At 33.6% G+C, this 25,857-nt stretch overlaps 3 protein-coding genes across 6 annotated transcripts in view; 1 reads left to right on the top strand and 2 right to left on the bottom strand.

Annotated features, from left to right (window-relative positions):
- Positions 1-356: 356 nt before the first annotated feature.
- TOP2 (topoisomerase II) lies at positions 357-17,795 on the bottom strand. 3 transcript variants are annotated; one of them, NM_001043544.1, is given in 24 exon segments: positions 357-1,854; positions 2,668-2,723; positions 3,191-3,314; positions 3,829-3,966; positions 3,968-4,006; positions 4,008-4,021; positions 4,023-4,103; positions 4,634-4,808; positions 5,082-5,192; positions 5,618-5,782; positions 6,349-6,501; positions 7,292-7,415; positions 9,177-9,315; positions 9,619-9,759; positions 10,102-10,310; positions 11,021-11,178; positions 11,409-11,646; positions 11,817-11,965; positions 13,007-13,209; positions 13,638-13,777; positions 14,076-15,985; positions 15,987-15,991; positions 16,067-16,298; positions 17,563-17,741. In NM_001043544.1, coding segments are annotated over 22 exon segments (4,644 nt in total). In that variant the 5' UTR covers positions 17,578-17,741; the 3' UTR covers positions 357-1,854; positions 2,668-2,723; positions 3,191-3,209.
- Positions 17,796-18,697: 902 nt separating this feature from the next.
- LOC101743609 (transmembrane protein 223) lies at positions 18,698-20,685 on the top strand. Its single transcript, XM_004931548.5, has 2 exons — positions 18,698-19,213; positions 20,268-20,685. Exons 1-2 carry the CDS (start codon positions 18,823-18,825, stop codon positions 20,567-20,569), a joined length of 693 nt encoding a protein of 230 aa, XP_004931605.1. The 5' UTR covers positions 18,698-18,822; the 3' UTR covers positions 20,570-20,685.
- An 83-nt stretch (positions 20,686-20,768) lies between these two features.
- Positions 20,769-25,857, bottom strand: part of LOC101743046 (uncharacterized) — a 157,818-nt gene continuing 152,729 nt past the window's right edge. For both annotated transcript variants that reach the window (XM_012694982.4, XM_062671079.1), the window contains one exon: positions 20,769-25,768. In XM_012694982.4, coding sequence (XP_012550436.1) covers positions 25,645-25,768 — 124 coding nt within the window. In that variant the 3' untranslated portion in view covers positions 20,769-25,644. The remainder of the gene's footprint in view (positions 25,769-25,857) is intronic.

Genomic DNA, 25,857 nt, shown 5'->3' with positions numbered 1-25,857 from the left:
ATCCGGTGGTAGATTCTGCGAAGCACTGCTCTTACTAGAGCTAGCTAGTGGTAAGCAGCGGCTTGGCTCTGCCCTTGGCATTGCTGAAGTCCATTGGCGACGGTAACCACTCACCATCAGGTGGGCCGTATGCTCGTCTGCCTACAAAGGCAATAAAAAAAAAATTATAAAAAAAGCTAGTGTTAGCAAATTCTCTCAGGTTGAGCTCGTGAGCTCAATTACCCGTCCGGGGGTAGCTGGAGTAGTCTCATAGGCTACTAGCGAATAGTTAAGGAAATACATATATCTATTTAAACCGATTTCGGACAGGTCAGTATCTAATTCTAAAAGAAAATTTTATAAAAATAAAACGAAAATTTATTCTTAAATCCTTCATTTATTTACAGACTTACTGATAAGAATTAAAAATTAATTGAAAATTAATTAAGACACATAACAGACGCGAAATAAATATCGTAATATGAAAAGCTTCATAATATGATAACCAAAAACAAACAGAACTTGAAAACAGTATCAAATACATTGAACAAATAAAAAACACTACGGAATGACAATATTAATTGTGTATTGACAAATTTATTGTAACAATGAAATTGAGAAGAATAGCGACGAAACGTTACATCACAATTACCAGGGTTGCCATTTATTATTAATAAAAACAATCTTTCAATCAATAGTTATATCTCGGAGACTACAATAGGAGCCGACGTTTTTTTATTTTATTTTATTAATAACTCGCAATCGAATGACTTAATCTACTGTCTAGTCGATATCGATTGAATAGAGACCGATGTTACGTCACAGAGTGCAATAGCTTTAATGTACAATTAAAAAAAAAATCAGGAACTTCACACAAAAAGAAACAAAAAACTACACACAAAGAATATCAGAAGAAAAAGAAATGTCATTCCAGAAATCAAAGACTACGATTAAAATGAGGCATCAGAAAAATAAATAATAACACTGTTATCAGCGTTTAGCGTCAGACATGACATTTTGTTCTAGAAATTTCTTTCGCATGAAATTTTGCATTAGAATAGAGTATATTTTTGAGCGTTTTATTTATACTCGAAAACTGTATTTAATTGAATTCTAAAATCACGTATAAAAGTATGAAAAAACGATATATTTTCAACCACGGAAGTCTCACACATCTAAATATTGTGATATATTTTTATTTATTACAATAATTATCTACAATACAAGAGGTATATTTAACAACGATTTTCGGAAAGGTTTTTTAATTTCATAGTCAAATTCTCGTTTTTCTTTTTTATGTTTATATAAAACTGTCTTGTTAATAACTAACTAGACGTCGTAATTTATGTAATATACCTATTAAATATTACATTTTTATCATCAAACACAAAGAAATAGTTTTAGTACATATCTCTAAAATCTCAATTATTAATTTTTAGTATCGTCTTGAACGATATATTTTATATGTAAAATATATTTCGGACGATCTAAACTAGACCACAGTACGGAAAAGTCGACCGATAAAAGTTATTCGTTAAAATTACGAAATAATTCAATTTCATTTATTTACATCAGATTCAAATATAATAATAGTTTTTTATTTTTATTTATGGTGTGTGTAACCTTTACGAATCATAATGCACTGGATCAATTTTATAACTTTTTTTTTTTTTGTAACAATTATTATAAATTACATATCAAAAACTAAGCCGTGTAACTGAATATTGAATACCGTCAGTACATTTTGTATGAAATTTCAATATGGTATTAATGAAAACAATTTTATTTTTTTGTCTGCTTCACTGGGACTTCTTTGTATTCATAATATTGCAACATCTGATTTTCATGAGTCTTGTTCAATTCACAATTACAATCCTATTTAAATTAAATAATTGTCAACTTATTCTTAAATCATTTTTTCTTTAAATTCAATATTTAAAAATTTTTCAATTACTCATAGTTTTAAAACTAGTATAACGTGTCGTGCAAATGTTTTTATTCAACTTTTACAATATAATACAATGTCGGTTACTATTACAAAATGTTGGAAGCTATTCGAACTAAAGGTAAATAATACGAGAATAAACCATAAAAAAAGAATTTTTATTTTCAAAATTCTACTGTACGACTCAGTAGTTAAAATTGGATCCTGCCAATTTAATTAAAGCGTTAAAAATATTTATTCGCTAAGTATAAATAAATAAATAGTTGTAAAGACACATTTTTGTACTATTGAAACATTTCATAGTGAATTATCATGCTGATTACCATAATTCTGAGGATAATATGAAATGTGCACACATGCATTATGTGGTATGTACAGGTTTCGACATCAAACTTCAAGTTTTTTATCCACTTATTCCGTTTCGTTCCTCTGCTCAAAACTTGATAAAACAGTCAATATTTATATTTAAATTGTGGGTTAATCAGTTCATCAAAAACTCATCTAGTCACGGACCTCTTAGGTCTACCAAAAATGAACAAAGAATACAAAATACCAAATCAATGGACAATAATCATTTTGAAAATAAAATTGAGGCAATAATAAAAATTAATGAAATCGTAAATATAGCATTCAATACAAAAATATCTTGACAACTAAAGCAACCTTTGTATGCAAACGTCAAATGTATTATAAAATAACTAATATCTAATCGACGTAGTATATAAAAACTATATATTACAAACATATATAGACGCTTCGTGTCGTCGTTCAAAATGTGTAGTCCGCTCAGATACTGCATCTGAAAACAACAGCTCATCGTGAGAGCAGTCTGCAGCAACATTCGTTTGCCTATGAAGGCAATAAAAAAGAAAAAAAAATTAAAGAAACACGAAGTGGCTGTGCTCCTTAGTCGCCTCTTACACCATCCATTGCACAGACATGATGTTGCAGTTAGATACATAGGGCACACAACCCTCAATAAGAAATGTTACATTGTTGCCAATAAAATTGTTAAAAACAATTAATTATTGCCAAAAAGAAACCATTTTTTTAATTCCGTAGACAAAACGGGCACACCCACCGGCTGTTAAGTGAATATCTGAATTCATAGACATGACGACGTGAGCGCCGTACCCGTGAGGCTTGAGGGCTTAGTGACTTTTGAGGATTTCATCCTTATTAAGTACATGACGTTATTCCTTCACCGTGAGTCATTCGTGAGCAATATTAAGTGCCTTTAGAACGCGAAGAAATAAGATAACTCACCAATTATTTTAAAACTATTCTAATCGCTCAATGAGCTGTCGCTTATATTGAAGTCAGATTCAGAATCACTTTCCACCTTCTTCTTAGCCTTCTTTTTGGGATTCGCAGCAAGTTTCTTTTTACCCTGAGAACAAAATTCACATAATAAGTATATTTTGGAAACCCATAAGCTACACAGAAATGAATAAGCACAAACAAATTCCACAGCATAGATTGTTTTAGAAATACATGTTCCTTCTGGAGATTATGGATAACATTAATAACAATAAGTACATTGTTATTGTGTCTGATCCCCCGGATTCACTTTCGATGCTTTTAGGACCTTCAAGCACCGGTCACCATCCTTCTCGAAATCGTCGATTGCGACGAGCGAACTAACTCATAGACTCAGCCCTTTCTCGCCGGATTTTCTCAGTGGGTCGCGTTTCCGATCTGGTGGTAGATTCTGCGAACCACTGCTCTTGTTATGGCTAGTGTTCGCAAATCCTCTCAGGTTGAGCCCGTGAGCTCACCTACTCGTCCGGGCGTAGCTGGAATAGTCTCATAGGCTACCAGCGAATCGGTAGGGAAAAAAGTTATTACTAAACTGTGACTTGTGAGTAATGTTTATAAACTACACTAACAAAATCGAGACATACCTTTTTACTGTCAAATATGCTGTCCTCGTCGTCGGAGTCCTGGTCGAGCATGACCCGCGCCGGCCTCTTCTTGGTCTTCTTCTCATCTTTATCGACATTCATCAGTTTACGTTTGGGAGCTGCTTTTTTCTTCGGCGGTGACGCTTGTATCGCAGCGTCGCTGTCGCTCGATATTAAGTTCGTCGGATGAGGATTGCTCTCTGATTTAGATTTTGTCAATGTCTTTTGTGGTTCATCTTTTTTAGCATCTTCTATCAGAGAGTCGAATAAGCAATCTGTGAATACATAAGTGATATTATAAAAACGGTTATACGTTAGGCTAATATTTGTAAAATAGCTAAGTTTTTTTTATAAATTAACTGGATTATAGTTACAAGAACCGGCTTCAAGTCAAGACTGAGCACCTAAGAGCCCGCGTTCGACCGTCAGTGAGCCACTCGCGGCTGACGTGATGATAACAGTTATTCAATGAAATTTACATTAGTGGATGTAAGTTTCAGGAAAAGAATCAAATATTTAAACAATTTTTATGAAAATATTTTGTCTCATATCAAGATACTAATAATGACCACTCTGACAAGAGTGCTAACGAATGAAAAGATTCAAGATACACTGTTTTATTGTTATCTTAAAAAAATTACTGGTTACTGTAACTACAGAAAAAAGTTTACTGGTCGTAAAGCATCTATTGTGAGCACACACGGGTTGATAACACTATCCTGCTTATTTCTACAAGGAAACAGTGATGGGTTCCAGCTTGTAGGGCGGGGCAGCCATTACAACATACAGTATAAGAACAACATACCAGAATCCATCTCGGCTGGTTTCTTTGCGGGATTCTTCTTGATGTTGAAATCATCATCCTCATCACTGATGGAGAGAGTTTGTGGCGCTTCATGGTCCGAATCTATCTTGTTATCCAACAGTTCTGGTTCTGAATCAGAACCAGAGTCATCTGAACCGTCTTTGTATTTCTGTACCTGAAATCAAAATTAAAAATATTCTTTATTTTTTGGCCATTAAAATAAATCCATTACATTAAGACTTCAATAAATGCATGTCTATAGCCTCCCGTAACTACTTAAGGTCATGAGGGACGAGAGTGAAATTGCCATTTTATAATGACACCTATAGATTATAGAGCAAAGAGCTCCTAGAGGTTTAAATGGCATTCCTTACTTTATGCTTATTTTTTGAGCAGACATTAAATGGAAGATTATGATAGAAAAAAATACTTGATATGTTCTACCGACCTTAGTGGCAGCTCTCCTCGCATTGGTACGTTCCCGAGGTACTAGAACTTCCACCTCAGCATCAGATGCTGACATTTCTCCTGAACTGCTGCCGCTGAACGTCATCTTCTTCTGTATCAAAATTTAAGAATCATCATTGATATGCATTCATAAAATATTATTTCTATTCGTAAACCTGGTCATTGAAGTGCATAAAAGCAATAGTGTATTCAGTCCCATTTAGACAAATTGCTACATACAAAACGAACACACTATTTTTACACACATCGATTATAATTATTCAGCACCTGTATATAATATTTATAATATATACAGTTATAGACAGAAGTTGGTTGAATGAATGAATGAATGAACGAATGAATTCCTATGAATTCCACTAAGTGGTTTACTCTAGATAATTGGTGAACTTGTTCTCTATGCAATAAAAAGAAGACGGTAAAATAAAATTATTCCTTGTATTTTCTGTTATTTGATTAATGAGTAACAATGCAATGCACATATTATAAACAATAATGTTTGCAAGCAATTCAACTCACCTTTTTAGGTTCCTTTTTAAAAGTAAGTTTAGTTTGTTTAAGCCCATCTGTTTTTTCAGCTTTGTCAACTTTATCAGGTTTCTCAGCTTTCTCTGGCTTCTCTTTCTTTACTCGAGCTTTAGGTTTTTTCTCTCCGCTTGATGGGCTTATGCCTGTAGGGTCATCCTGTAAAATTAAATATGATATTATAAATATATTACATCATGTTACATCATGGTTCAGAGAATGTTTCTTTCTCCAAAGGATTTACAATATGTACATTTAATTAAATTTCATTCAATATGTGTATGTCCTAAGGCAAACAAAATTTAATAGATAGTAAAATAGATAGCAAGTTAATTATAAGTCAAATTACACAGACATCACAATCCTTTGCTGTTGCGGTGGGTAGTTCAATATATCTATAACAGATATACGCAGATAGCGTGCAAATGGATGTAGCTGTGATTTTATATTTTATTTATTTCTAAGTTATCAACAGTAGCCGACAGGGTTTGAGAGTCTAGTTAGGCTAATATTTTACACAAGTGCGCCATAAACGATTGAAGGGTGAGACGGCTACTGTAAAATACATCTCTGAGGTATCCACCTCGTATCCACGGTCGGCCACTCTACTCAGCTTCGGTAAACCATTATAATCAGATCAATTATGAGCTTGCCTGCCAAACTAGAACCATAAATATAATAAAACCAAAAAGATAAGTAAGCAATTTCAAAATAATACTACTAACTGGATCATATTCCTTCTTAATCTCTTTCCTGGTTTTAGCTTTCTCTGCGGCCTGTATCCTCTTGATCAGGTCATCAGATATCTTCGGCTCAACTCTTCTACCATTCTCGGACGGGATAATATCAAACATTGACTTGCGATTCTTCTTACCAGCCTATACATGTTATGATTAAAATATGAGAATAATAAAATAATAGAATGAAATAAATAAACAGAAACGACGATCGCTTTGTGGTTATCGTAACTATTTTACTCTGTACTAGTGGTAGGAGCTCTTGTGAGCCCGCACAGGTAGATACCACCACCCTGCCTATTTCTGCAGTCGGTTTGAAGGGTGGGGCAGCCGTTGTAACTATACTGACACCTTCGAACTTATATCTAAAGGTGGGTGGCGCATTTGCGTTGTAGATGTCTATGACTTCAGTAACCACTTAACACCAGATGGGCTGTGAGCTCGTCCACCCATATAAGCAATAAAAAAAAAGAATCTATTTTTTACTGTTTAGAATGTTATTGAAATCGTCCACTGATATTTGCGACTCATACGCGCGCACCTTGCAGGCCGCCATATGACGATGAATAAGGAAAGTTATTGTTTTCTAAGCGTTCATCGCTGGAGGCGTTAATCTATCTCCGGTGTGTGTAATTTTTATATTACTTCGAATATTTAGTATTTAGGACTACATAGACTACAGTTTCAAACTATTTAAAAGATTCAATACTCTACCTTCATTCTATCCGTCTAGGTAAGACATGAAAATGAACAAAAATAAATATTTTTTTATGTTTCACTGCCTAACAGAATAACAACAACAATTTGGACTGTCCAATTATCACTGCTGCTATTCAGCAATCAATGATACGAGCGTTTGAATCGTAAATGAACCCATTTTGATTAACACTGTTAAACCATTTACAATAAATAAAATTATAAAAATACCTACCATCGCTTTAGAAGTCTTCTTGTTGACATTGAGTTCCTCCTGTCGCTCCTTATCTTCAACTTCGTCTAATTTGATCAAAAACGCGTCTAGATCTTCCCGCCACAGCATTGGTGCCGTTTTATTTCTAAACAATTATATTGAAATTTGTATGTGAAGAAATATTTTTGATCAAAAAACGTTTTTTCAAGCAAAAGTTACATCTTTTCCTTAAAATGTTTATTAAATTTATCGTGTTTATACGAATTACTATAAATCTTACAAACAATGGAAGCCCAAAATACATTGCGAACGTAGATTGGAATTTTGTTTACCAGCCCTAAGTTACTGTAAAATATTTCCTTTACGAAAATAGACAGTTACTTGAGGTTTCCGATTCAGGGCATGATTATACCTAGTCAGGTCATAAATTTTGTCACATTTTTAATGTAAAATAATTGAAACAAGTTTATTCATTATGTAACCATTCATATACCAAAATGAACTTAACAAAACATAGATTCTTATGACACTAAAGTTTATTCAAAATGACCTCCGTGATTTTGAATACAGGCCTTCAATCTGCGCGGCCAGTCGTCTATCGCAGCACGAACGAGGTCAATGTCAATATCGGCGGCTGCCTTAATCAAGGATGTCTTGAGTGACTCCAAATTGGGATGAGGCTTTGAACACGCCTTTTCCTCCAAGTGTTGCCATATCTTGTAATCTAACGGATTCAAATCTGGACTGGAGGAAGGCCAGTCTTCGTGCCGGATGAAGTCGATTTCACGCGCCGCCAGCCAGTCTTGTGTGCTCTTCGCTCTATGAGCTGGCGCCGAATCTTGTTGGAATACCCAGTGCCTGCTATTGAACATGGTATGAGAAACAGGTTCCACAAGGTTCGTCAGGACTGTATTTTGATACACAACTGCATTCGTTTTGACACCTTTCTCACAAAAATGTACCTCTGTTAAGCCCCAATAAGAAACTCCCAACCATACCATAAGCGAGGATGGAAAATGACCTCGTTGGACACGCGGAATACGGTTGCTCGCTTCTTCACTACTGTGTGCGTACACCTTATCATTTTGTTTGTTGTAGCTCTCTTCTACGGTAAAATTTTTTTCATCCGAAAAAATAATTTCCCGATATTTTTTTCCCGCGTACCGCTTCAACAAAGCGCGGCATCTCTTCAGTCTCAGGTCCATTAGACGAGCATTCAAACGATGTCATGTTTTTCTTCGATATGCCCGAGGCCCTAAGTCTTCATTTAACACCCTTTTCACCGTGGTTCTGCTTAACCCCATCTGAAGGGCCAACAGTTTCTGCTTACGTTTGGGATTTCTTTGAATTCGCGCCTTCACAGCTTTTATCACTGCTGGAGTCCTAACAGACCGAGGGCGACCACTCCTTGACCTGTCATCTACACTAGAGTCTTCATTGTATTGTTTGATGGTACGATAAACGAATGTTTTGGTTATATTCAAAATTTTCAGTATGTTAAAAATTTGAATTGGCGCGTAACTGCAACGATGCAACGCAATAACTGCAACACGGTCTTCTTTAAGCGTCCACTCCATATTTAAAAATGAGTAAAATTCTAAAAGTATACATTTTTATTTTCATGAACAATTCGAAATTCGAATTCAATAAACTTTTTTGTGGCCACCATTCTAAAAGAAAAGTTTTTACTGTGTGACAATACTTATGACCTGACTAGGTATTGATTTATTGCAGTAAAATCTTTTTGTGTTCACCAGATAGAATGGTAGTTTCGTCAGTTTGTTGTTGGTACTAGAATGAAGGTATTTTACCATCCCAGTGCACTGAATGGCGGGCGTCGTTCATATATAGTTTAACAATAAGTGCAATTAACACTATAGTGTGAATTAACACATGAAAAACTTACTTCAATGTGGTCAGCTCAGTCAATTTCTGGTCTCTCTGCTTGAGGAGTTCATCTTTCTTCTCTTTAGTGAGCATCCACATCGACATTCCCAGCAGATAGTTAAATTTCTTTACTTCTTTCAATTGCTGGAATGCTTTATCTGTGCAACAAAAAGATTGTGATTAATCACCTTTGATACGCGACAGGGGGTCGCCAATCTGCGCTAGCCTTCTGCGACAACATGGACGACTTTTTAACGCACAAAATATAGCTCGTAGGTATTGACTCTCAAAAATATGTTCAGAGATAAATCTATATCTATATCTATATAAGATCATTCTACATTATATTCAAATATTTGAATTTTTCTAATGAAATCCGTCAAATGCTGTTCAAATGTTGAGAATTCACAATAAAGCAGAACTATTTATAGTTATTTAATTACAAACTTTATTTAACTGACCAGGGTCAACGGGTTTCCCTTTAGGATCAGGTTCCGGTTCCTCATCTTCAGATTCCTGAGCGTCGTCGTCCTCTAACGCGGTGAGACCTTGGATCTTGCTGGCTCGCTTCTTCCAGTCCGCGATTGGGTCGGGAGCGTAGCCTGTATATCAAGAAGGCATTATCAACAATAGTGAATCGGTTTTAAGAAAGTGGATTTATAACATATGGATTTGATAACACATTTAATAATGCTTTATGAAAGTTAAAAGTAGTACAACTTTTTAACACGGAACATCTGAATATTTGAGAGGACTGAACAGCAATAGTTAGACTGTGAGGTGTGTTGAACATGAGTTGCACATTTAATGTATATGTATATAAAATATTAAAGTCATAAGCAAGCAATTTAACTGATGCGTGAAGAGATATTGTTGAAGAGAGGGGGTTATCCACAATATTAGAATTCATTTTTTCATATGGGGAAGTATGTGGTAAATCATACCTCTCTTGATGAGTTCTTCAACCATAGCCTTTCTTTTCTTGTTCTCGATGACTAATCCTTTGTCACACTTTTCTAGGATAAACCGAGCCTGATTGGACAGCTTGTCTGCTTCGGCCTGCAACTGTCCCTCGAGGTAATCCTTGCGACGGACGTAGTATTTAACGCGCAGGTCGTAAAACTCACGTAGGATTTCCTCTACTTTGTCGTATCTGTTATATGAGTACAATATTTAGAATTAGTTTGGCAGATAAGTGATTGTCTACTTTATGTTTGGACATTAGTAGCTTGGTTTTGCCTCTGCTCCATGAGCGATAATAACATATTTTGGTGGATCATAATCTTGAATGTATTTATTGGCAGTTTACAAGGTGGGCTAGACAGTGTAATGTCAAGTTTCGAAAAGAGAAATTTATTTTTGTAATGTCAATAATAACGCCGGAATGGTCTATATCCCACTATCAGATGTATGACAGATTTAATAGCTGTCTAGTACTGTGCGGGGTCTAGTATGAAACATGCAGAGTGCCTTCGATATGCGTCGGGAGCGGGCCGCAACAACCGGGGCACAGACTTACATATATTGCTGATTAGATTGTTTTTTTTTTGTATTTAATTTTTATTACAAAAGGGAGAATGACTTGCATTTTATTGGCTTATAATGTTTTATTATAATATATATATTACATTTTATTATTCTACATAAACATATACATGTCAAACATAACATTATTTATAAAAGACACAGCATATTGGAGATGAACGATGAACACTACAAAAATAATACTAGTTGTGTTAAATGAAATTAAAACTTTGCTCCATTTTTTACCACAATCACCACCACAAACCATTTGAATATTATTGAAAATATTTTTAAAGCAATTCGAACTTTAAAATAAGATACATGTATTAATTAACTTACTTTTTAAGGCAGCAGTTATAGTCGAAGGCGTTCATACATGTCATAGATATGGTAGTTTGCAGTTTGAACACCTTGTGTATGCCCTCAGCCTCTATTTCAGATAGCTTTCCAGGTAAAAGTGACACGACAAACCGAACTGTCGTGTCAGTATTGTATTCCTGTAATCAAAAACATTTGGTTTTATTCTGATTCACTACTATCCTACTTACTACTATAGATATATCCAGGATCCCAATGAAACGAAAATTTTTGAAAAGGAAATTCTTGCTCATTAATTGTTGAAAAGACTAACATCGTTTTATACCACTTTTGATGATTGAATTTGATGTATATTATAAATAATACCATTAAATAAATATAAAATCAAATAATAGTTCATGTTACTCACCCTGTATTCAGATATTAATGGTTTCACTTTATCTGTTCCAAGCATAGGTTCGAGGACATTTTCCTTGTAATTCTGGGTCCACGTCCCGACCGGAAGCTCCGTGATCTCGATTTTGTCGCCAGGCAATATGGCCGCCTCACCGGATATGACGTATTTATCGCCGAAGCCCTCCACATTGCCCTTGAAGTTCTTATACCACGGATGCATCACTTTAGGCTCTTCGCCGTCCAGCAACCTCCTAATGTGAAAAGCATTTTGTACCATATAGCATATATTACTTATAAGTTAATAACTTAAATTCTTAGAGTTACTTTTTATAATAGAACCACTTGTGTGTGTGTAGAATAATATAGGCGAATTTGTATTTAAGAGTTCTAAACTTTCAACTATGAAGTTTAATTAGCTTACCGTAAGTTTTCAGCAATATCCCTGGGGTTGTAATTAGGTATTTTAGTGGACCAGCCTGTACCAATACCTTCAGCTCCGTTCACCAACACCATTGGGATAATGGGCAGATAGTAAACTGGTTCTATCTTCTGGTTGTCCTCAAATTCATGCTGGAAAAGTAAATCAGTAATCAGGTTAGAATAATTACGATTAGAACACCAGACAACCAATGCTGCCAACTTTTTGTTAAAATTTCCTGCAAACGAATTTGTTTATAACTTTTTTCTTGCTAATTGAAAGGAGAATGCCCATTGTAGTATGGAATTTGGTTTCACATTGTGCCCTCATGTTACTTACCTCATTTTGTAGGGTTTAATTGTGTTTATCCAATTATAAAAAAAATGAAATCTCTAGTTCGGCGGATTTGCTAGTAAAAGACCAATGAAGTTTTTAGAATTAGGTTATTTTTTGTACAAGACAGCAGTGGATATTTTTTGATTATGCTGAATTCCTACATATTTAAAAACATATGTATAAAGAATTTTATTCATGAAAACATGTATATAGTATAAACTTATTTAGCTAGCATAGTATTGTGTGGCTAGGGCCACTACGTCCATTCGTTAAGTAAAGGTGGTACTATTGCGGCAATTCAAAATAAAACAAAAAGACATAGACATTGATTAATGTCTCAAATTAATCAACTTCATTTCATTTCACTCCATATTATAATTTTTTTAAAAGATTAGGCCATATGAATTAATATCTTTGCCTTTCCATTGGGAAAATTGAACTACTACTAGATTAGAAGTTTTTAAATTACTAATTATTTTAATCTTCTATATCCGAAATTATAACTTAAGTTATAACTTAATATTTTTGAGGAAATTGTTAAAAATAAAAACTTAATTTTTAATATATATTTGATCGTAGCACAAGACCAAACCAAACCAAGAATGGGCAATCTCCGTTCTTAATGGTTTTTTTTTTAAACTAATTTTTTGTTAATTAGTCAGTCATTAAAAGGAGTCTTATCTTAATATGAATACATAATTGAATACAAATGTAACACCATGTAAAACATTAGCACAGACCACCAATTGTACTTTTTTTGTATTTAATATATCACATCACATTGTTTATTTATTTTTTGGTGTACAATAAAGAATACTCTCTCTTTCTCACACACACACAGAGCGCGCAGTACTCACGACAAGCAGCGGGTCGTCGTGCGGATGGAATATGAGTCTTGTGAGCGGGGACATGAGAGTGAAGATGTATCGGGGGCTGGCCGAGTCCTTGCCGCCGCTGAGCCGCGTGCCGAACTGTCCGCGCGGCTCCAGCAGATTGATGTTGTTCGAACCGACGTAGTTCTGAGCCAGGTTCACTATGGTCATTGCCAGGGACTGTTCACCTGTGCGACAAGAAAAACCAATGTTAGGCAGCTTTGAGAACCTATCAGTGGATCATTTAACAAAATATTTTTGTTTGTTAATACATTATGCCACAATGAAAAATGATTGACAAATTAAAGAGCGGACGGTTAGCGTGGTATGGACATGCAATGCGTAGAGAGGAGATGCACGTGACTGGGAGATGTATAGAAATAGTAAGGCATGGCAATGAATGAAATGAAATGAATGGAAACGTAAAGAGGGGCTAGAGGTCAACCGAAGAAGACATGGATGGAGTGTGTGAATGACGACATGAGAGAGAAAGGAGTGTGTTGAGATGACGACTGATAGATATGTGCACTTCAAATGAAAAATACATTAGTTTCTCACTCAGGCTTAAATATTTTTTTAAGAAAACATATTTTAATTAAAAATATTGATATCTAACCGTGATGGTAAGCCGAATGCTCTGCAACGGAACCAGCCAGTTGTGCCACTTTCACTTCACGCTTGTCATTACGTTTTATACAAGTGAAGATAACTTTACGTTGACCCGGCTTCAAGCCATCTATCATTGATGGAATTGATCTGAAAAATTAAGAAATGAAACAACTGAAACAAATGTGGACATGGTACCTTGGTAGAAGGGGCTTACAATACGCCGTATCGCCTCTAATACTTCATTATACCTAAATTAATATACTTTACCCATGCTATAAAGATAGTACTTTGCTTAGGAAAAAAGTTATATCTTTGTATTTCTCTATTTTACTTTTTATTTTCAAGCCCTGCAGGGCATACCCCAGCAGCAGTTAATAGAACAAAAAAAAAACGATTATAAGTAATGTAATAATATTTTATACAAGATCAATAAATATTATATTACCTCACATTGTCACCATTTGAGAATAGTACAAGTTCCAAATTAACGAAATCAGAATAAGTCACTGTTTTCGTCTCTTTTGTGTACAGGTATCTCTCTGACAGTCCTATTTCCTTTCTCCTCTTAACTTCATCCATGTGATTAGTCAACCATTCCTTACGTTGATCTGCACCTTTCTTTGAAAATGCAAGTTCAATATGGTGATCATCAGTTGGACCACTATACTTGAATCGAATTCGGTGCCTATCCATATTTTGGAAATATTCTTTAGCCTCCTTTGATGTGGAGGTACCCAAACCTTTGTAGTATTTTATATTATATGTGTGATGGTTTTCTGTTTCTTTTTTCCATTCTTCAAACTCTGGTAAAGAGTAGAAAGATATTTCTTTGTCTTTTTTTGTAGCTTTGACAATAGGTGTAATGAATTCTTCTAAAAATGGCAATTTCAATAGCTCAGGCCAATTATGATGTATAAAATTGATAATCAGACCTTTAATATGCGATCCATCTTGATCCTGATCAGCCATGATCATTACTTTACCATAACGTAATGTTTTCAAATCATCAACTGAGTTATATTTTTTCTTGTACTGTAATCCAAGAATTTTAATCAAATTATTGATTTCAACATTTTCTAGAACTTGCTTGTGGGACGCATCTCGCACATTTAAAGGTTTACCCTTTAATGGAAACACTCCGTAATGATCTCTACCTACAACACTGAGTCCTGATACAGCCAATGTTTTAGCCGAGTCTCCCTCAGTCAAAATCAATGTACAGAGATGTGCATTCTTTGTGCCTGCATCATTAGCATCTTCCAATTTCGGTATGCCCTTCAATTTACTCTGTTTCTTTCCAGATGCCTTAACTAATTGATCTTGAGCCTTAAATTTCGCCCAAGTCAGAACAGATTCCACCAAACCACATTTGGTAACTGCTGTGATGAACTTTTCAGACAAATTACATTTTGACCCAAAGCTTTTAGCTTGGAGTGTCATGTTCTCTTTAGTTTGTGAATCAAAGGTAGGGTTTACAATCAGGCAGTTGACAAATAACCACATGTGAGTTTTAACTTGGTATGGTTTAATATTAACACCACCTTTATTCTTCTTTTTAAGTACTTCTAAAACATTCTTGACCACACTGTCAGCTACTGTATCAACATGTTTACCACCTTTTGTGGTTGCAATAGAGTTAACAAAAGAAACTTGTTGGAATCCCATGTCAGATATTGTAAGAGCGACCTCCCAGCGGTCACTCACTTTCTCATAAACAACTTTCAATGGTTGGCCATTTTCATCGTCTTTTCCTTTAATGTATAAATCTACATAGTCCTTAAATTTATTAATTTTTAGTCTTTCACCATTTAAATAAACCTTTACACCTTGCGATGAGGCTGCTACGTCATATGCTCGTCTTGACATTAGTAACACAATGTCGTCTTCTAATTTTTCCATTTTAAATTTAGCCAAATCTGGACTAAACACTATTTTAGTAAAGTCATCGTCTTTCCCAGAATCTTTAATCTTAGGTTCAGAAGCCTTAGTCATATTGGAACCCCATGTCTGTTTAAAGTGTTTCTTGTACTGCTTTGAAGCAGTTTCCACTGTGAATTTAGTTGAGAAAATATTACAGAGTTTTGCACCATAACCATTCCTACCACCTGTGACTTTTTCCTCTTCATCATTATAATTGGACGAAGTCAACAAATGCCCAAAGATCATAGTCGGCACATACATCTTCTCATCTTTATGCATAACTACAGGGATACCACAACCATTATTGTAGACGGATATTGTGTTTGTTTCTTGATTTATGTCAATTTTAATGACATCCATTTTGGGGTCTCTCTGCTTATTGTCAGCCGCATTAACCAAGATTTCGTCATAAATTTTGTACAAACCTGGAAAAGAGGCAATCTATGCAGTTTACTCTCTGATTAATTGAAGATTTATTTTAAACTAAACAATATATAGTTTTTTTATGTTTATTACCTGGCACAAAAGTCAACTCTTTTTGCATCATACACTCCTTCACCTTGTCATAAACCCACATAGTCTCGGTGGCTCTTTCCACTGAACCAATATAGGTGTCAGGACGTAGGAGGATGTGCTCTAGCTGTGATTTCTTCTGGTATATCTTTTCAATGGCACCCTTCTGACCTTTAGCGGGTGCAGGCTCCCCAGTGCCATTCTGCTTTGGGCTGCTCATTTTATTAAACATTGACTGAAAGGTTAAAGATATATTTCTATGGGTACAGTTGTAAAAATAATAATCATTAAACTGTCTTATAATGAATATTTTTAACTAGATTTATTAATTTATAAATATTGGTTTAGAATGTTGTTACAATTAACTCAGAAAGAAATTAATTTGAACCATTTTTTGAAATTAACAATAAATTTTATGACTTTGGTAGTGGTGTTGTTGAAAAAAATGCTTGAAAAGTACAGAATTTTTCCAAGACTTTTTTGTTCCAAGTTTTTGAAATTCATAATACCAAAGCTTGATTTTAATAAAAAAATATTAATTATACAAATAATATGTTAAGCAAAAAAATAAAAGAAATCAGTTAACAAACAGAGAAATATGTTTAGTCTATTTAATTGCTTTGTCTTTGCCTTTTATTTATGGATATTCATTATTTAAAAAAATATCTATATATATAAAAATGAATTGCTGTTCGTTAGTCTCGCTAAAACTCAAGAACGGTTGGACAGATTTGGCTAATTTTGGTCTTAAATTATTTGTGGAAGTCCAGAGAAGGTTTAAAAGGCAGATAAATACGAAAATGCTCAGAATTAAATAGGAAATAACAATTTCGTTTTTGCTTTGATGTGTCCCCCTTCAGACGGATTCCTTTTGTTTGTTTTAAGTTTATTTTATATACATATAATATACAAAAGTTTAGGTCTTTTATTTATCGATTGAAGCACTACGAAGCCTGCCGGGTGAGCTAGTATTTATTTAAAAATAACCTTATTAAAATTAACAAAAAATTCTGTGATTATTTATGTATTTTTCATGAAAATAAAAGTACAGTTGCATTTGAATAAAATCATTTAATATTGGTTACATGCTTAAAATTGGAACAGTGGAGTTGATTTCATTCAGAGTTGCTGAAATCTTACGATATTTCCAAATTAAGAATTGATATCATAAGGTGTGAAGGTATGTTAGAAGGTGAAAGATACCGGATGTATCGGAATTTCGTAAAAATTATAAGATTTTCCGGAAGTTTTACAATTGTTTTTATAAAGAACTTGATTTTAAAATAAATGTTCATAAAATACGTATATTCACAGAGTAGCTGCAAATAAATTTTTATTTTATTTTAATTTTAGTTGGTCTGGTTTTAAAAGAGTATACGATAACAGTACAAACCGTTTTTTATTGCAGACTATAATTTTATAAGACAAAATTAAAAAAAGGAATACATACATAACTTGACCGTTAACAATAAAATGCCGCCAAATGTGTGCACATTTACCTTTATATCAGCCATCTTGTCAGTCGTGCTAATAAAACGTTTGCGATCAACGCAACTCACTATTTGTCTCAATAATAAGCCAATACATGAATTCAGTTTGTTAACTTTGGAAAAACAACATTTTTACGAATTGTAATGGTAAAAACACGACCATAACGAAACAACGAGACGCCAAATTTGACATAGACACTTTTTAGTTTGTTTTTCTATATTCTTATCATAGATAATTCATCTTAAGTCGGTATGATGTTTCCTATAAAGACGATACCTACTTAAAAGTACTTTCCTACCTTTGTCTTTTGACCACAAACTACTCAGAGTCTTTGACTTAGCTTGTTGTTGAATTTAGTTCAAAGAATAAGAACATCTAAATACATAGTTTCGATTGCTTTAGTAGTTTTAGTAGTTTAGAACATACTTTTAGTTTAGTGGCATAGGTTTAGTTGCTCTTTCTTCAAAGTTATTTTCCAACACTCTGTAACATTAAATAGTTTATTAAAAACATCACGCCATTTGCGATCGACGCTATTTGACGAGTAAATTCTAAGTCTGCTCTAACTTACAAGTTTACAACCCAAGAGCGAATTTTAGAACAGGTTTAAACCAATTCGTTACCTGATTTGAACATTTTATTAAGGTATTTCTAGAGCTGAAGGAAGTAATAAATTTTTCTCCACAACTACTAAGAGATACAAATAAAAACGCTTTATACTACATAAACTATAAAAGTAACATAAGAAACAAATTTCAAGTAACTGCCAAATTATTGAAAAACATTTTGAATTAGTGAGACCTTAATGTATGAAGCTATTTTAACTATTTATACTGATTAGTTTGTCTTATTTGGCTTAATAACCGTAGTATTTTTTGTAATCAATCATTAAAATCATTCGCTTCTCAGGTTCTTTCAAAAAATTCATTGAACTCTTGGTGAGCTTTCATCATTTTACTAAGAGATTATTTCATATAATCAATTTCAATTTCAAAGTTGTTTTATTTCACCTCATTTACTTCATTACATTTCATTCAGTTTAATTCCAAACTGAATTTCAGTTCGTTACGCTGCATTTCACTTTTCCAACGACATACAGACATCTCTTCACCTTTTTACTTCGAAAGTTAGACTCTATATTACGATTCCTTCGCCTTTATTGTTTTACTGAGTCTTGAGTGAAAATTGGACTGTCAAAACAAAAATAGGTTATGTTGTTACTATTTTAGTTCTAGTCACAGAAAGGTTTTAAAAGTAATAATTATATAATGTCAATCATATCATACGCATCGACAATAGTTAAAAGAGTTTCAGCTCTACGGTATCCATTGAAATGTAAAGAATGTATAAATAATGTTAATAAAGTTTCATTTAGTTCGAGTTCGGTCACAGCACGAACTATTCATGATGTCAACACAAACGTTGCCAAGGATGTAATCCTTTTTAAATACGAAAATCCTTCTTTTTATAAGTATATGAACATATTCGCTGTAGTTCAATATGCATTTTGGATGTATTTAGGTATATTCGCGTTTTCAACCTTAAAAGATGCACCCGTAGACAAATCGAAGATAACAGAAGACACTCCATGGTATAGAAAAATAAATTTGGGAGAAAATAAATACAAAAATACTCTTGGCACTTTGGCTGTGATTATTGGTAAGTTGTTCAAATGTAACAAGAAAAGCATCTTACGAAGTAACTTACGTTTTAAACGTTTTTTTAGAATAAAAAGTCATTTTTGGACAACAAAACACTTTTCGCAAATTAAAGGACTTGAACTTTAACCTCAGCGGCTAGAATAAATCTAATATTATAAAGCGGAGTGAAGCAAAATGAAAGGGCCATAAAAGTATTAAAAAAATGAGCCATTTAGACATTTACATACTTTTTTTTTATACTTTTGTTGCTTAGATGGGTGGATGAGCTCACAGCCCACTTTGTGTTAAGTGGTCACTGGAGCCCATAGACGTCTACAGCGTAAATGTGCCACCCACCTTGAGATATAAGTTCTAAGGTCTCAGGTAGTCTCAGATAGTTTTACAATGGCTGCCCCACCCTTCAAACCGAAACGCATTACTGCTTCATGGCAGAAACAGGCATGGTGGTAGTACTTACCCGTGGGGGACTCACAAGAGCTTTTACCACCAGTAAACTCACCAGTAAATTTAACTCAACAAAACACAGATGTGAGACATATTTATTAAATGCAAGTATCATGTAAATTTTGATGCTTACAGTTATCAAACCCAATATAATGACTAGCTAATTTTAAAATAATTTAGTAGTATTCTTTAATGGTTAAACCTGTACTACAGGGGAATATGCCTTGCTCTCTGACATCTAGTGTCTCACTGCAACATCCTTTTTTTTTCACTGCAGCAGTTTTTTCCAAAACAAATACGCTAGTGGTACAAACTCGAAACTTATGGAAATTCAACAAATGCCAACAATTCCATTAATATTTGTACAACATTATGCATTGTTTTATTTCATGGCAATGAACTTTGAAGTAATTTTTTTGTTTAATGACAATACAGTCTACTATTGAATAGGGAATAAGGATGTCCCCTCAAAATGTTTATTCTCTTAGCTTTAGAATGCCTTTATTCTATTTTGGTATAGTTTTTCATATATGACTTTAAATGTACAAAATTAATTAATAGCCTTTTTTGAAAGAACTTGCCTTAAGTTGAATATTATAATGCTGCAGGGGCAGGATCCTTAACAATGATATGGATGTACACCCTTCGTTCCGTGAGATATTTAGTTCTCCACAAAGGAGGCAAGCATGTTTCATTGGTCACTTACGCTCCATTTGGTCGCAATCGATCCATGAAAGTTCCCATTGAAGATATTTGCTGTCAGGAAAGAAGGACAGTGGCAAAAGTACAGCTACCTCTCAAAGTGAGAAATAGAATGATGCATTATATGCTGGATATGAGGGGAGAGTTTAAAAACCCTTTGCTGTTTGATTGTACCGCAGGCTTACTCAGGAAATGGGGGAAAAGTTAGAGAAGATCATGTGATAATAGAATAAATTTCAGCATCTGACTTTTGGTACATTTGAAGATTCACTTAATCAGGTTTATTGTATCACTTGTAAACTAATAAAAATATAATTTACATTATATTTTGTTTTTTTTTGTTCTTGAGCTATTAAGATAATTTCAAATGTGATATATATATTAATTATAAACAAAACCAAATAATATGTGTTTCAGAAAAATCTTTATTAAATTATAGTTACAGTAACAGAGAAATCAGTTTGTCTCAAGTCTCAACACAATTATTAATATTAACAAAAATAAAACGTATATACAAAATCTTGACTTAAACAGAGTTGGCGCTAATGTTAACATGTGTTCTTACTTTGCAAAATAATGCATAATCAAAATTGACCTGTGAACATTATTTATTTAAGGTACATTTGCGCCCCAAGCTCTACACAAAAAAGTTAGTCTTTTGACATTAGTGATTCTCCAATCAACTTACATGAGAAAAAAATTTAACAAGATATTATTCACTTCAATGCTTGGACTATTACCAACTAGTTTTGTTTTAATCATATTAAACTTTGTTGTTTCTTGTGTATATTTGTGTGTTCTTGTGGCATTTATAGTTTAAATTTCTTAAATTGCCAAGAAATATATTTTCCTTTAAAGAATGTTTATTGTGAAACCTGTTTTAATGTAAGTTGGGCTTCCATGGGAAACAAAATTAAGTGCAAACTTAGTGAAACATTATATGTTTCTCACTTTTTTGAAGGGATTTTGGCAGTATTTTATTTCACTAATTCATATTTGAAATAATTTGATGACGGTAATGACAAATAGACAAAGAATACGTTATGTTATTTTTCGTCAAGCATTGAAATGAATGAACATCAACTTACGCCTATCTTACACATTAACATTTAAGTCTACAAATGCTTTACCTAGCTTGTCACATCAAGCCAAACAGGATCAATGGTAAGTTTATTTCAATGTGGAGATCCGAAATAAAACCAATACCTCTAAACTACACAATTAAAAAACATTTACGAATAGATTCACCGATTCAAGGGTTCATTTAACATCAATCCTTGATTATAACATTTGAAAGACGTTGACGATGTTCAAATATTTTCAAGCGAATGTATCTAAAAACACACAGCTAAGAATACGAGAGACTCGCACGCTCACACCGCTGATCGTGTATTGTAATATACCGTAAAAACTTTATTCTTCAATATTAACAGAAACCGTGGATATGGAAAACCGCCTTTACAAAAAATATTCGGTTGGATACATACATATTGAAATTCTTTTTATCAAAGTGTATGTATCGATTAAATCCGCGAATCCAGATAGCTTAACCGCGAACATAGGAATTGGCTCGTATTTTTTTTATCCGTGAATAGTGGACATTGCGAATGAAGGAAGCGCGAATAAGGTGCTTTCACTTTAGTAATTTTGGATGAAATTTCTAGTTTTCTAGTGGCAGTATCTAGATTGTCGTGTCTATGGATGTGAGCTCGTCGATCCGAGTGACACAGCAGTAAAAAAAAAGTTGTGTTATTGATTTTTTTTAAACAGACTAGACATACACGTGCAATCCAAATAGAAAACGGTTAAGTGATGTAAAGTCGGTACTCATTGATGAATTCACGCAGAGCAAGAAATAGGTAATAGAATTGGTAACAAGTCTAGTACGAAATCACAAACAGACAATTCTATTTTCTTTAATAAATACAATTTTGCACACTTTTTTTACCTTTCAATGAAAGTGCTAAATAAAATATACATAAGAAATCGCAGACGTGAAATTCAACAATACAGTCTTGATTGAAAAGGTTACGAATATGTATAATAAAGCAAGTATATATATTGCGAGCCTATTTTGAAAAAACGCATTCAAATAACTTTTAAAACGATGAAGCTTTTAAAATTTCGGTGTCGGATATTTTTATGAGCATGCTGCGTACGTAGTGAGACATTCCGCCATCAGATTTGCACGTCAACACTTGGCAGTGATATCATGAACCATTTCGTTAGCTTTTTTGTCATTTATAAATTAAGCCCGCACCATCGGATCTAAACTATCAAACTTCTAAATTTTTTGAAATTTCGTTAGTGTAGCTTTTTGATAAAACAATCAGAATAATATATGGGGATCCCTATTTATAGTAATAACATTTTCATTGTATAAAATATCACATCTCTGTACAAAATGTCACATAAAAATTGAAAACTGCATAATTTAATTTCAAAACATTTAAGCGGTCACACATTTTTTAAAACAAATAAAGGTCATTGGAAAGTTAAAGCGAATTTAAAAAAGTTGCCATTTTCATAAATCATAAAACAAATTATTAGTTAAAAAGACGAGTTAAAACACCATCGATCCTCAACAATAAAATTAAGTACAATATTAAATTCTTATTTACAATTAAAATCATAAATATTTAATAAGACTACTTTAATATTAATAAATTATGTTTTATTTTCAGGCTTTCACTATAGATTCATTCTCTCATAAATACATGAGGTCACATATCGCCCTGGATATAAAATACCGCGTAATATTTAACAATAGGTTACTTCGTGCAAAAAACAAACGACGAGACATTCGAAAAAATCTTGACATTTGTAGTCTGTAAAATTAAAATGCGTTTGCCGTTTTGAATGCGAAAAAATATTTTTTTTATACTTTTTTATTAATCTGAGTGTTGCTATCAAGGGCGATATGTTAAATATTATTAAATAAAGTGCTGTTCCACACTGCATTGCAGTTACGTCTTAATGTTCACACACTTATAGGAGTATGCCACGATCGTTATCGAAGCCTAAACAATAATTAATCTTTCAATTACACGAAGCTATCGATAAAAACTAGTTTGTGTTTAAATAAAAATGTAGATATATATTTCATAAAACTGCAATGTCAAAACATTCCTCCGCATTTTAATTGAATTTAAAATCTAATTAGCACGTTGCGTTTACCAGGAGTTCGTTTTTTAAATAAATTTAATTGAATGATATTTTTTAATTCTGCTCTGTTATACATCTCAGCACTATCACAATCATCGTTTTCGCCAATGGTTCCAAATACATCATACAATATCTTATTTCTTCAACTATGTGTTATTATATCATTGAACGAAACATCTTGTCTATGTTCACAAAAAATACAGTTAATTTTAGATTATATAATTCTGCATCTCTTTAGAAAAATATATTAAGTATACATTGGATTATTTCGTGTCAACTCTCTTATGAACTACGGATTAGAATCACATTTCGTAAATTTTGTATTCAATTATTTTTAATGTTAGAAATCAAGCCATTAATTTTGATAAAACAAACTTATCGCCACATCACACAGTTCTATCGAGAGTCAACTTCATAAGTTGCCATCGTGCCTTTCATTTTTACAAACAAAAACGATTCTAAAAATGTTTTATTCAAAAAAGTAAGTACATTTGTTTTGATTTTGACAGTCGCGTTAGCATATTCATAAGTTTAAAAAACAGTATTATGTACATAAGTCACTTAAAGATAAATGTTAACAATATATTTTTAATGACGTTTTCTTTTTTTTATCGTACATCAATGAGTTTGGGGAAATAAGTCGCTATTTTATCTCAGAACGAAAGATCAACGGTCGTTTGCCAAAATTCAAAATAATTGCTATTACATACGTCATTCTGAAATTTGTTGTCAATTTTCAAACGATAATGAGCGATTTCGAACAATGAACAAAACAATTTTTTACAAACACTATGTATATACGTATTGTCAAATCAACATGTGAAATTATTTTTCTCGCACGCAACGTCAAATGGCTATACAAAACGAAATCTGTACGGAATGTGCGGCCCATTGTGGTAGCCGAGACGATTAGCGTTTATCATAACCGTTCGACATAGATAAAAATGGATATAGGTTTACTAACTAAAATTTGCTGGTTATATAGCACGCCCGTAATTATCACCGTCCAGCTAATTTCTGCCGTGAACAGTCACGTGTTCCTGTTCGAAGGCCGAGAGCATCATACGATACAATCGAGACTGGTGGTGTTCAGGTCGTGATTAATGTCTATGAGCTCCGGTAACCATTTAACAACATATATTATAGGTCATGAGCTCCATTCGCCCATCTATACAATAGAAATAAAAAGCTTAGCTATCAACTTTGATACTTAATGTTATACTATAAGATCGCCAGAGTCCGTTGACCCCGGCTTCAGCAGATTGTTTTTGTTACATTGCGTGCTGTGTCGAAAGTTTTAGTATTATCAAGGTCATCGCGGTAGGAACCACAAGCACTACATTTTGTTCATCTTTAGGAACAGATCTCAGTCCATCAGTCCAATCTGAAGTCTTGGAACCGTATGGTTCGTTTGCGCCATTAAATATTACAACTCTAAATGCAGTTACCTCTCTCTCACTCTCTCTCTATTTCTCTCAGAGTTTTGGTTCTAGGTCGAGAAGCTAAAAAAGGCGATGCCATTTACAAATATACGAATACGACTTTTTTTTCATACAAGCATCGATCATTAGGCCCCGTATATTTCTTTGTTTAAATACATTTGAAGCTACACATTTTGTACTGTATGAGTTAGTTATTTTTGTATATATATATATATATATATCTCGATTTCATCTAATGCTCTGAGCCCTGTTGAGTTCCGTCCAACAAAGCTATAATTAAGGGGAAGCGAAAATCACAATGTATAACCAAGTAACATTCCTTGAACATTTCAACTTGACATATCCTAAATTACTAAGTTATAACATTTTCGTTCATCACATATATATTTATTTGTTTTAATTTCTACATTTATAATATCGTCCACAAAATATTTTTTTATCACATTTACGTACAAGTTCTTCGGTCAACACGTTACACGATAAATCGTCTCAACGACGAGCAGGCCTGAGTCTTGCCAACACGAAAAACTAGCAGTGTTGCCAACACGAAGAAACGTTTTTCGACGATTGACACGATACATCGTATTTGACTGACAAACTGTGCACAGAGTAAGTCGCTGGCCAGTACCGGTGTACGTTGATACGCGTGCGTCACCGTCTAGTACCTTGGCGGGTGTCAGTCGCTCAGATATCGATCCCGGGACCTCTCGTGGGTGATCTCGTCATCGTCGTCCCTCCCGGGACTGATGCTATCGACCTCGTCTACCTCTTCAAGATTCTTCGTGCTTGGATTGCACAGCCTTGAAACGTTAAAAGATTCGTTATCGGTCCCTTCCAAAAACAAATTCTGGTTTGAATTTAACAGTTATGGCAGTTTATACTTCGACAT

Source organism: Bombyx mori, chromosome 11, assembly GCF_030269925.1.
Source record: "Bombyx mori chromosome 11, ASM3026992v2".
NCBI lineage: Eukaryota > Metazoa > Arthropoda > Insecta > Lepidoptera > Bombycidae > Bombyx > Bombyx mori.
Note: the sequence above shows the minus strand (reverse complement) of the source record. Positions and strands in the feature narration are given on the sequence as shown.